The sequence below is a fragment of the Zonotrichia albicollis genome, chromosome 7 (genome assembly GCF_047830755.1).
Source record: "Zonotrichia albicollis isolate bZonAlb1 chromosome 7, bZonAlb1.hap1, whole genome shotgun sequence".
NCBI lineage: Eukaryota > Metazoa > Chordata > Aves > Passeriformes > Passerellidae > Zonotrichia > Zonotrichia albicollis.
Window position 1 is genome coordinate 45,766,974 of NC_133825.1, and position 12,622 is coordinate 45,779,595.

At 39.4% G+C, this 12,622-nt stretch overlaps 1 protein-coding gene across 4 annotated transcripts in view; it reads left to right on the forward strand.

Moving 5' to 3' along the window:
• Window positions 1–7,167, forward strand: part of WDR11 (WD repeat domain 11) — a 41,575-nt gene extending 34,408 nt beyond the window's left edge. For all 4 annotated transcript variants that reach the window (XM_074545319.1, XM_074545320.1, XM_074545317.1 and 1 more), the window contains exons 24-29: window positions 229–324; window positions 691–856; window positions 2,526–2,623; window positions 3,537–3,682; window positions 4,449–4,528; window positions 5,058–7,167. In XM_074545319.1, coding sequence (XP_074401420.1) covers window positions 229–324; window positions 691–856; window positions 2,526–2,623; window positions 3,537–3,682; window positions 4,449–4,528; window positions 5,058–5,215 — 744 coding nt within the window. In that variant the 3' untranslated portion in view covers window positions 5,216–7,167. The remainder of the gene's footprint in view (window positions 1–228; window positions 325–690; window positions 857–2,525; window positions 2,624–3,536; window positions 3,683–4,448; window positions 4,529–5,057) is intronic.
• Window positions 7,168–12,622: the final 5,455 nt, after the last annotated feature.

The window sequence follows — 12,622 nt, forward strand, 5'->3', positions numbered from 1 at the left end:
TTCAAAACCAAATTTCAAGTTTTGTACTGTCATCAGTACAATAAACACTCAGTTCCCTGTGCATATTTCACTTTTATTAGTAACATACCAGTCTGGGTTAAAACATTCCTTGTACTTAAAAATAGAGGCTGGTCCAAAAACTGGCAAGATATGTAAATATCTTTTAAAAGCCTGGTTTTATTTCTTATGGTAGGTTTACACTTAAAATATTTTTCCTTCTTTGTCCAGAAATTCCAGCTGGAAAGAGTAAATCTCCAGGAAGTGAAGAGATCAACATATGATCATACCAGGAAATGTGCTGATCAACTTCTTCTCTTGGGCCAGGTTTGTGGGTAATATTTGAATTTTTTATTCTTCTTCCCTGTCTGTTTTGTGTACTTAGCCCATTTAAGGAAAGTTTTTTCTAACTTTATTTGTTATTTCTTATTTGTGTGAACCCAGTGCAGAATTTTTGCATTGTTATGTTAAATTCATGATGGATTTTCAATGCTGTTCTTATTGACAATGTCCTATTAAATGTCCTATTAAAGTAGAATCTTAGTCATTAATAGACAGGGAGACATTTTTGTAGCCTGTTTTAGAATAACTTCCATTGTTATTTGTTCCATGTCTTAAAAAGGGTAAAAATAGAAAGGCTTTTAAACAAAATTAATATATTGTGGTCAAAGTTGCATTTTCTTCTCTTGCCAGACTGACAGAGCAGTGCAACTGCTGCTGGAAACCAGTTCAGAGAATGCACATTATTACTGTGATTCACTCAAAGCTTGCCTGGTCACAACTGTCACCTCATCAGGGCCATCTCAAAGCACCATTAAACTGGTAGCAACCAACATGATAGCCAATGGAAAGCTTGCAGGTAAAATATCTTTCTCTTTGCTTGTAAACTGATAATTCTCATTATTTTTAAGGATGCCAGGGAAATAGGAGTGAATCCTGCTGTGGTGGATGTGCTGTAGTAGACACTACACAAAGTAGTTAACACAAAAATGATCAGTAACTGAGTTATAAAATCCAGCTTGTCTTGATTTATTTTCACTGGAAAAGTCACTTCTGGAGTAAATCTTTTAGCAGTTGTTTGCATGAAAAGAAGCTGAGCACATAATATGTATTTTCCACTTTTCTAATTAAAGGATTAACGAAAATTTGGTGTTCGTGTTACAAAATGTGAAATACTGATTTAGTCTTCTTTTCAATTCAGAACTTTTTTTCATAAAATGTGTTTTCTTACAAGTACAGGTTTATTTTGCTTAATGCAAGAGCTGAAACATAACTATTTCAGTTATACCCATACAGCTGACATACTCAAACATGCTGAGAGAGTTAAAAATCTATTCTTGCCTGGAAAAAACTACTTTCCACTCTGTAGACTATTAATAATTGCACTGTGAACAACATTAAATTAAAATAAAGAAGTACCTAGGAAATCTATTTATTTAATTAACAAAGATTATTATGTCTTTATGATAAGAGATCCTGTGAACCCCTAAATTTGTGTTCAGAACAAAGATCAGTGAGAGCTTTGTGTGGCCTCTGTAGCCCAGAAGGAAGATGCAATAACTGGCACCCAGGTTATATGGAGAGCAGCCTCAACATCTTCCTGTGCTGAGGGTGTGGGGATCCTTTTCCACACCCAGCAGCCCTTTTTCCCTGGATTTTGCTGAGAGGAGTCCTGTGGGATCTCAGCAGCTCAGGACTGAGGTGTCACCAAGACCACCCTTGGGGGGCTTGGGAGTCCTGGAATGTTCCAGAAGTGTCTGGTGGCTGGACTTTGATCCTACACAGGAGACGACACCTGTATGAGGACAGGAGGGTTTCACCGGGGTGAATGGTGAAGGGATAAGTTAATTAGAGAGTGAAACACAGGGTTTAGGATTTCTGTACAGGGGGGTTTAGAGAAGTAAGATGGAGGAATTGGGGCATGTCCTGTTCTCCTTCTCCTTCTCCTTCTCCTTCTCCTTCTCCTTCTCCTTCTCCTTCTCCTTCTCCTTCTCCTTCTCCTTCTCCTTCTCCTTCTCCTTCTCCTTCTCCTTCTCCTTCTCCTTCTCCTTCTCCTCCTTCTCCTTCTCCTTCTCCTCCTCCTCCTCCTCCTCCTCCTCCTCTTCTTCTCCATCTTCTTCCTCTTCTCCATCTTCTTCTTCTTCTCCATCTTCTTCTTCTCCATCTTCTTCTTCTCCATCTTCTCCGGTGATGGTGGCACTTTGGGATTGGTCATTACTAAAAGTGCACTGGGCAATAAGGGTGAAAGGTATTGGGGAAAAATGATAAATATTGTACACATAACTTTGGGTATAAAGATAGGTGACCGCCCGGAGGGCAGCACAGTGTGCTCATGGCTGGCTGCTGAGCAGAGCTCTGTCGGGCTGAAAGAAAATCTTTTAGATAAACAATTAATAAACACCGAGACCGAAAGAAGAACTGAAGCCTCTTCTGTTCCTTTGAAACGCAAACTGCCCCAAGGCCACCCCGGGCCTTTCCAGGCCATCCAAACAGCCGAAAACCGGACAGAGTCCCTGTTTGTGTTGCAGAGGGGGTGCAGCTGCTGTGTCTCATTGACAAGGCTGCCGACGCCTGTCGCTACCTGCAGACCTACGGCGAGTGGAACCGGGCAGCCTGGCTGGCCAAGGTGAGAATTCCTCACTCCCCAGGCTGACAGCACCAACCACCTGCTCAGCATCTGGGCTTAGAAAGGCTGAGCAGGCTGCTAGAGTTCCCTAAATCACTGAAACATCAATTAGAAATTCCATACAGCTATGAGAAGCCAGGCCATTCAATCAGCGCTGGCAGATTATTCAGCATTCTGACCACACAGGTCTGTTCTCATCCACAATACAGGATTGGGGCCTAAAAAAGGCTTGGAATACTCAATTCCCTAATTTTTCAGCAGTTTGGGAAGGTCCACATAGCTGCAGCAGTATAAGCCTAATAATAAACTACAAAACCCCACTCCTGGATGTGGATAATTAACTGAGCTTCGTGCTGAGCTCTGTGTAGTGTGTGAGCTGATTTCACAATTACCACCACCCACATAAACTGGCATCACCTTCTGTTACAGCAAATTACAGCAAAACTACCCAGTCACAGCATTAATTCTCCACATTATAAATGGGCAGGAGTTAGTAAATATTTTTCAGCATCTCTTAAGTAAAGTTTCTGTTTTGTTTCCTGAAGAAAGAATGGAAAAGTTAATGCTTAGGTTTTTTAAGTGAGGGAATGCTGCTTTTCAGAAAAATTAAGATTTTTTTTTTAAGTCTTCAGTAAAGAATGAAGAGTAACTTCTTGATTTAGAAAAGCTTTAGAACAGCTCGGGGTAAAAATGATGTAAATCACAGGTAAAAATGCAGCGACCCAAGTGAAGTATTTTATACCGAGATATATCTAATTTTCCTTAATCCCCTATTAACTCAAGCAACATGCTTTTTATGAAAAAGTGATGCTTTCAGATGCTTTTGCCTCTGCCCAGGGTGCTGCCTAAGGGGAATGCAGCAGCCCAGGGTGAGGGTGTGTGTGGGGCTCACGGGGCTCTGCTGCGTCCCCAGGTGCGCCTGAGCGCCGAGGAGTGCGCGGACGTGCTGCGCCGCTGGGTCGATCACCTCTGCTCCCCACACGTCAACCACAAATCCAAGGCCATTCTGGTGCTCTTGTCTCTTGGCTGCTTCACAAAAGTTGCAGAGATGTTACACAGGTAAAGGTGGAGCAGCACAACTTGTGCTTTGTCTTGTCCACGCCTATTTCTGATATCTGTTTCTGTTTTCTCATGTGTTGGACTAAGCCTTCTCTGACCCAGAGATGGGACAACTGAGAGCCATTTTACAAACTTTTATTCCATTTTCAGTCTCATGTGGAGGGTGAGACAATACAGATAATAGTTATAATTCACACCATCACAATCAGAAGCCAACTATTTCCTAATTACAATACATCAAAAGCATTTCTAATATTTCTCTAAAGTATCTAATCTTATTTACAAAACCATCCTTTAAAACTTGTTCCTAGTTCCATTTCTCTCCCAACAATGTCTATCCCATTCCATAACATTTTTAGTCAGTATTTCTTACCTCAAAGTTTACATACAAATACGTACTATGTGAACTTTCTGTCAAACTTTGAGAATTCTCTACAAATCCATTTCCCACAAGCATGTTTTTCTTTAATTAGTTTTAACCTGTGGGCTCTGACTGGCATTTCATTTTACTGCAGGCTTTCAGATTGCCAGCTCCCATGGACCCAGCAGCAATGATTTATAGTATCTATGATTTTTTCTGAGTAACTTCAGCCCTGATCTTTCAGGAAAATTTATAGCAAGTGTCAGTTCATGAGTGCAAGGGGGAAGGGGAGATATAAAAGAGTTTTAGAAAGCCTCTCTGTGAATATTTTGGTGTGATGTCCTGGAATACTTTTCTGGTTTGTATCCTAACAAATTATTCTCTTTTTTTTTTTCCATTTTACAGTATGAGGTACTTTGACAGAGCAGCTTTATTTGTAGAAGCTTGTCTGAAATATGGGGCATTTGAAGTTAATGATGATACAAATATCCTTTTTCTGAAATCCTGTCTTTGATTGCTAAATCTTTATATCTGACCTGGTGTTCTGGCAAGCTGAGAAGTTGCACAAACATTTGTGTTATATACTATAAATAATAATGCATGTGTAAATAATACCTATGGAGTCATCAGCCTGTAGATAAAAATTGCCACTAATAAGTCATGTAGATATGCTCAGGTCTGATTAATGAAAAAATCTTTGTGACATTAAGATTTATGTTGCAATTTATGCCATTGTATCATGGTAGGTATTTAAGCGTATCTGAAATCTGTCTGGTTTAGTTTACAGCATTTTGCCTGTTGCTTTATAAATACTGATATGAGTTCAAAAGGAGAATTTAAAGCAACTTTTTTTTTTCTTACTTGTGCTGAAAAATAATAGATTAGCACAATTGGTAGCAATGTTCAGCATTTTCACCTTGGGAGAGGTAAGGAGTAAGAAGGGGGGGAAAAAAGGGATTCTGAAGTTTTTTTTGTTTTGCTTTTAATTTGTGTTTTCCTTAATGCCTCATTTACATAAATTGATCCATGCTGTGTATGCAGATTATGCCAGAAGCTTGAAGCTCCTGGGCTTTAAGGAGGGAGCTGCTCTCTTTGCCTCAAAAGCAGGAGAAAGTGGGAAGGAGCTTCTGAGTGAACTCAAGCAGCCGAAGGAGGAGGTGACCCAGGAGTGAGAATTCTGTGGCTGAGAGGTTGTCTGGCAGACTGGGATCCCACTGGGTGAAAATTCACTTTTCTCTTGAATCACTGTCATAGCTGATCTGTGGGATTGGAGCAAATACTGTTAAATGTGTTGGAAGTCAGGATTAAGAACTGTGGTGTTGCTGTTTGTTAAATTTGTCTGCACTTTCACAAGAGGGGAAAGAAGCTTATGATAAAGTTATACAATAATATTTCCACTTTTTCAGTTGTAGCAGGAATCAAATTTAAAGATGTGCTGAAAGGCTTCCATACCTGTGTCAAAGTCTGGTCCATTTACTTCTAAAAATCAAATCTTAATAAAACTTCAATACTGTTGTATTTATATGTAAAAATTATTTAGTCTGTACTGTAAAAATATAAATATATTTAAAAATAAATAGAGATCACAAAGCACACAGTTCTTTCCTGGAACATCATGGCTTTTCCACTCCAATTTCTTGTTTAAAATTACTGTTATTTTAAATCAATTCACTGTACTGTCATTTCCATAACTGCCTGGCATGGAATCTTTAACAGGTTCACTTACAAATGTTGCTCTCCTGACATTCCAGAAATGCATAAAACATCACTTTTTCCAGTTAAGGGAGTGTTATATTCCATTTTATTTTCAAGTGTGCACTCCCTGCACACCCTGGGCACTGAATTCTGCCTGTCAGAGGGTGGCAGAAGGTTTTACCTCCAGAGCAGCAGGGTCAGGGCACTGCTGGTGCTGTCCCCAGTCTCTGGTGAGTTACTGAATGTCTGATTAACAAAAGGTGAAAACAGCATTGTGCAAAGCCCAAACAATGGCTTTTTCATGAGATACTGCTCCTGCTAACATACCTGCTGGTCCACATGCACAAGGAGGCCACCAAAAACCTCTTTTCTGATTTTTGCCAGTATTTCAGTACTTGTTTGTGTTACTGTTTTTAATGTCAGATGTCTCTTTTCTGTGTATTTCTGATGAGGAATTTCACAGCTGAGGAGTGGCTGCTGATGCTACACTGCCCTTGCAAACTGAAGACTCTGGCATTAGGCTAAAAGCCTGAATTCTTCTTGTTCCCAGCTTGTTGGAGCTACTGAAGTTGAGTTTGTTGTCATGAAAAGAATCCTGTAAAATGTCTCTCATTTGAATGTAATTTTTGTGTTGTCTACTTGCAGTAACAGTGCATTGGATTCTCCTTTTGTTCAAGGATTTGTGGATATGTGTTCAGAACTCCCACCAGCCCTGGGACATCTCCAGCTCCAGAAAACTTTTGGTTCAAGTCTTAAATAACATTTCTGTTAAAATTGGAAAGGGTAGATTGTTCTTTTTGAATACAAACTGAAAAAGGGAGTTTCATTATTCTGAGCAGAAATGTAGGAGTTAAACTGCAATGTGTTGTATTTGTTCTTGCCACATCTTACATAAATTACCTTTTGTTCAGTGTATTGTGAACTGTGCTTATGTTGTTGCTTTAGCTTGGGAAAATGAGTATACAGGGAAATTTGCCTTAAGTATTATGCGAGCAACAGAATTAATGAAAATTAACTGTAATTAGCAGTGGTTTAAATTCTGGCTCACAGTGACTGCTACAGCTCTGCTCCATCTCCTGCTTTTGTAGCAGCCCTGGTGGACAAGACTCCCCCAGAGTTGTGAGCACACCCAAACTTGTTCTTTGACAGCCCTTGAAGCTGTCAAATTCAACTCAGTGGGTCTCTGAGATAAATCTGCTTCAGTACACACTTGGATTTTTAACTCTGATGGTTAAAAAAACAAAAACAACAACATATTGCAAAGGCCTTTTAATACTGAATGTTTCTATAAACTTTTAAGTGTATAGGTTACTTTGTGGCATTCCCAACTGGAACCTTCCTGAGGAAAATAGAGTGTAATAGTGATTGAAAAGTTTATTTAGATAATATTGCAGTCTCATTACAATAATAAAAATATTTTTAAAATCTCTGTGTGTCTTGATTTAATCCAAACCCATCATTGGAATTGAGTGCTGCTTGTGCAACTGTTGTCATTTTGCCTTCTGGACAGGAACAATGCTCAGGGCTGCTTTAATAGAGGAAGTGATTATCCTTTGTACATCTGAGTCACATTTTCCATATTAGTTCTAATGAAACATTGTGTTTGAGCAGAATTCATTCCCAGGCTTTAGCAGCAAACAAAATTTGTATGGGTTAAATTAGAGCAGGACACGGTCTGCACATCCTGAGTTTTGCAAAGCACAGAAATAAGTGATGAAAGAAACCTCCTCCCTTTCTCTTCTCACAGCCTAGAAAGTGAACTGAATGAATTTTTTAAATAAATATGATTTTAACTCCTTTAAGCCCCTTTGAGAATTCCTTCCTCAAAGCCCTGTGAATACTGCAAGTAGCCCCAGAGGTTTATAATTTATTTTCTCATTTTTGCATCTTGAATCTTCTGTCAGCAGTGAAGCCATAACTCTGGAACCTGTGTTTGACCATCCTTGGCAATGAGGAAATGGTCAAATTGTGTTTGCAGGTCAATATACAGAGATTCTGTCTAATATACAGAGATTTTTTGTGCATTTGTCTTTGAACACCAGCCTCGTATTAATTAACTGGGATGTTGGATTAGCAGACTATTCAGCAACTGCTGAAAGGTTCCTTTGCAAAAGGCAGGACCTTTGGAAATAAGGAATTTTTTGGGCATTTAGGTTGTCTAGATGAGGAACTTCTAGTAGGAGAAAATCTTTCAGCACAACTAGTGCTGGTTCCCCCTCTCATTGTTTTATAGGAAAAATTTTGGCGTTCCATGATCAACAACAAAAAACCCAAAAAAAGCTCAAAATTGAGTCTGCAGGGATGCAAGAATTGTCCTCAGTTCAGTGAAGCATCTGAAATTTGTCCATCTGTGGGGCTCAGTCAGTCCCACAAGCATTTCTGTCCCCATCTGTGTGCTCACGTTCCACTTGTACAACCTGAGGGGAGCTCATGGTGAATGTTGTCATGGGACTCTCTTGGCACAGCTGGATTTTAAAAATGGGTTTATTTCTTTCCAGTTCCTGATGGGATCCTTCCAAAAAGTCCAAATTATTTCAGTTCTATGATAATGGATTTATTTGTTCTGTCAGTGAAAAGTCTAGAAAATGTTCTTTCAGCTTGCCTTCAGTAAAGGCAGGCCCTAATTAGAGTTTTAATTGGATCATGATGTGCTTCACAATAAAGGCAGCCTGCAAATTAAACATTGACCAACTATGTCTAAAATTGCCTAACTTGGGTCAGTTTCTGAAGTACTTCTCAAAAAATTCAGTTTAATGGTGTGTGGGGGTGTTTATATACACACATATACATAGAACTGATTCAGAGGGAATAATTAGGGAAAATGGCAACACAAAAATACTTGATTGCAGTGTCAAAATTATTAGTACTATATTGCAAGTTATTTATCATTTGCTTTCATTAAAATGCAGTCTGCCAGTTTAGAGACACTGCAGCCAGAGAGAGGCATTTATAATACATCAAGAAACCTGGCCCAGAGTGTTGATGTTGAGTGTCTGAGCAAATAATCTGAGATCATTTTTGGTGCAGCTGACTCTGGAGACAGAACATGAGCACAGTCACAGACTCTTCAATGGGAAATGGGTTTGGTTTGGATGATCACTTGCTGCCCAAAATTGTATTCTAAAACAGTTCAACTAAAAATGTAATTGCTGGGAAGAAGGAGAATAGTAATAGCTTACAAAATAGTAGAGTTTGGGTTTTTTTTATATTTTTTTTTTCTCAGAATAATTCATCACAACTTTGATGTTTATGTGAACCATTCATTAATGAGTTCAGGATAAAAAAAACTGATACCCACAGATCCAAGCAGTGACATAAAATCCTTTAATGAATGTGGTGGTTTGACCAGGAAGAAGTGGGAATACTGGCTGATACTGGCCCACTGATATTTTTGAGTTGGGAATTCTGACAGTAAATTGCTCAGTTTCTACTTAAACACTGAAGATAAGGAGGGGGAAAGATAAGAATGAGGGAAAATAAGGATGGGGAAGGAGTGTTTAAAAGGATTCTCTAGGAATGGGAGAATGGCAGAACCAAACCAGCAGGGGGATGCTGCTGATGTGTTTGCAGACACTCAAGGCAAAAGCATTTTGCTTCAAAGTGGCAGCTTTAATACAGGAGTATTCACAGAGGGGCTCAGCAGAGCTGTGTTCTCACCTCTCCCAAGGCTGCAGTACTGAAAGATGGAATTGCAAAGTCAATATCTGTTCATTTCCCAAGCTGATTCAAATTCTCTTCCAACTCCACACCCCCTTGCCTGAGTTAGGGCTGTGTTGTCACTGCTTTGTGGAGCTGGGATCTCAGTTACCTCACAGACAAAGTGCATTTTGTCCACTCCTGGTGATTCCAGGGGAAAAGAAACACCCTAAAAACATAAAATGAAATTTTTCAGAAGCAGATTGGTGGATTTGGACTCATTGAAGTTCTGTTCTGTGGAAGGACAGTACCAACTTTATTTGCAGATCTGAATCCTGCCTTCCCTGAGGATGGACAGAGCTTGGCAGAATGTGCAGTCAGAATTTTCTGTCCATGTGCAAAGTGCTCTCCTTCCTCTCATATTTTAATCAGAAGACAACATCCAGCTCTTGAAATGTGCATAGTTTCTAACAAACATTTATTATGCATGGTGAATCAAGCCCTCCTAACAAAGTGCCTCCTCAGCCCAGCTGAACAAATGAGGCTGTAATGAGTTGGGTGTGGAACCATCAATTAAAAAGGGAAATACTGGAAAGGGTAAAATTTAACATCCAGGTGGAAATCATAGGCACACTTTGAGGGATTAGAGCTGGAACCTCATCCATCTGCTCTGGCAGAACAAAACCAAAAAACATGCAAATGTAGCTGAAATAGAGCATCTAGGATTTAGTTGTTAAAGTTGGGGGTTTTTTAATAAATTCTCTAATTTCTTTGTGTTTAATTTGCTATTAGTGTGGGTTTTGGTTGCTTGTTTGGTTGTTTTTGGGTGGTTTTTTTGTGGTTTTTGTTTGTTTGGTTTGGTATTTGTTTTGGTTTTTGGGGGTTTTTTTTGTTTTATTTTTTTTGTTTTTTTTTTTTGTCTTGAGATTTAAAATGGCTTTCTGACTTGGTTGTAACTATTTGGAAGAAAAGGAAAAGTGTGGATCCCCAAAGGAAGGAAGCAGTCCGTTTGAAATGCAGCCACAGAAGGTAAGTGGCAAGTTTATTTCAGTCTTGAAAATCTTAGAGCAGCCATTAGGTGACACTAAGTTTATTTCTATGGTTTTCATTGAAACTGTTGGTCCCCCTTTCATAGGATAAACTTCCTGTTTTCTCCTCCTTCCCTGCAAGTGCAGCACCAAAGGAGGAATTTGGGTGATGGGGAGGGAGCAGCTCATGGGCAGGGAAAGCCAAAGCTGCTGTCAGAGCCAGCTCTGCAGGTGGTGAAGGCAAGGCTGTGAAATCCTCCTCCAGTGAGACTTTCTTGGCCCAGCTTTAAGGTTTTCTATCTGGAAATCAGATCCCCACGTTGAAAACGCCTTTTTTGTCCGTGTCATTGTCACTGCTGCTTCATTTAGCAAAGAGTGGCTGCAGGTCAGGAGGTTCCCCTGGCAAACTCTGCCTCAGTGGCTGCTGTCCAGAGGTTTATTGAGTGATTGTGTTATCCACTGGGCAAAACAGATGCCAACAGGTGGTTTTTTAAAAAATGCAGTTATTGCTTTTCACCCTGGTGTAGCAGGAGATAATAGAGTTATATTAGACTTGTCTGGCTTTTATTTCACTTGCTGTAAGTAATAAAAAGCTACAGGCAACAAATTTCAGTTGCAAAAAAAGGTTATCTTTCTTTTTCTTTTTTTTTTTTGTGTGTGTGTGTGATAATTTTTTAAAACTAGTTTCATATTTATGGCCCTACTGAGTAATATTTTTTCCCTGCTTTTGGAATCCAACCACAGGCTCATGAATAATGGGATAATTTGTTGACCCTTTGGAAATGTTTTTTTCCAGCGTTGTTTGTGAACTTTTATACACACACCTCTTTTTACCATCTTGGTTTCTGTCTCTAGTAATTCTTTATATAAAAGATGGGTTCATTTGGTGTTTTATGTAATATGCAGGACCAGCTATTTCAGAAAGGTTTAAGCTTCTCCAGAGCTCTGTATCTCTTGTCTGGATTTACTGTGTAATTTTTGTGTGGTTTCAGCTCCAGCATTTGTTTGTGCTAGGAAAAACCAGCCAGGTTGGTGCTGCAGATGTCATTTCTTCAAGACCAGATTTTGGTCTTACCTTCCTGGCTCCTAAATGAACTTTTCCCTCAATGGTTTCATCACCAACAACTTTTCTTTTGAGGAGAAAATTGCCTTGGGAACAGGAGGACATTTATTAAAGCAATGGTTCTAATGTTTGAAAGGCAGCTGGGGATCTCTATGACAAAACCCAAAACAAAATTTTTAAAATGCTGACAAACACAAAAGAAACCCCTCGAAAAAAAAGAACCAAAACACCAAAAATCAACCAACTAAAAAAAACCCCAGCCAACCAAAAAAACCAACACAAACCCCTTCCTCCCCTCAAACAAATATTGAACTCTTTTCTTTCCTGCCATGTTCTATTTCAATAATTTCTTGCTTCTGGAATTTTAACTGGTACTTACAGTAATGGCAATACTGGATCTCAGTCTCTGGTTGTTGGCATACAATCCCTCCCCAGAGCAGCTGAATGACTTGGAGTACTTGTTGGATTGTTTGGAGTGCTTGTTTGCTTGTTTCTTAATTGCTGACAGCACAAAAATTTCATTTCCACAATCTGAAGATTGATTTTCAATTTGTCAGCATTGATTTTTTTTGCTTTTTCTGTGTTGCACAACTAAATAGGAACTGGCACATGCAAAATACTGTACAAACCCCATGCTTCCTACATTTGGGAAAAGAAGCCAGGCATAGCCATTTATCCAAGCTGGAAAAAAATTGAGCATTTTCTTTCTCCCTTCCCTCTAGAAAAATAGTTCTCAAATCCTTATCAAGCCAAGGAACCTTTTCTTTCTGACTGTTTCTTCCAGTTCTGCTCTGTGGTTTACCTCAGCATCTGCTTTCTTTTTCCACTGGAGAGTTAAGCCTGGCTTTGATTAAAAGGCAGCTGAAAGGCAGATTAATGCAAGGGAAAGCAGCCTGGCTGATATGGAAAGAGAGCAGGGAGGGAATTTGTCAGACATCACCTGGATGTGATGTTTTCTGGTAGCAGCTTTCTCCCAGTAGGGCTAAGCCAGTGTGGAGGGAGTTTATTCTTATTTTATGCCACAACCATCTCATCAAAAAGCCAAAGCACATTCTTTGAACTGAACTGAAATCATCTGTTTATCCTTTCTGACTGCTTTGCAGGCAAATTCCTTGGCCACAAGACTATTTGCAAAGCACATTTTTTTCTCTTTCCCA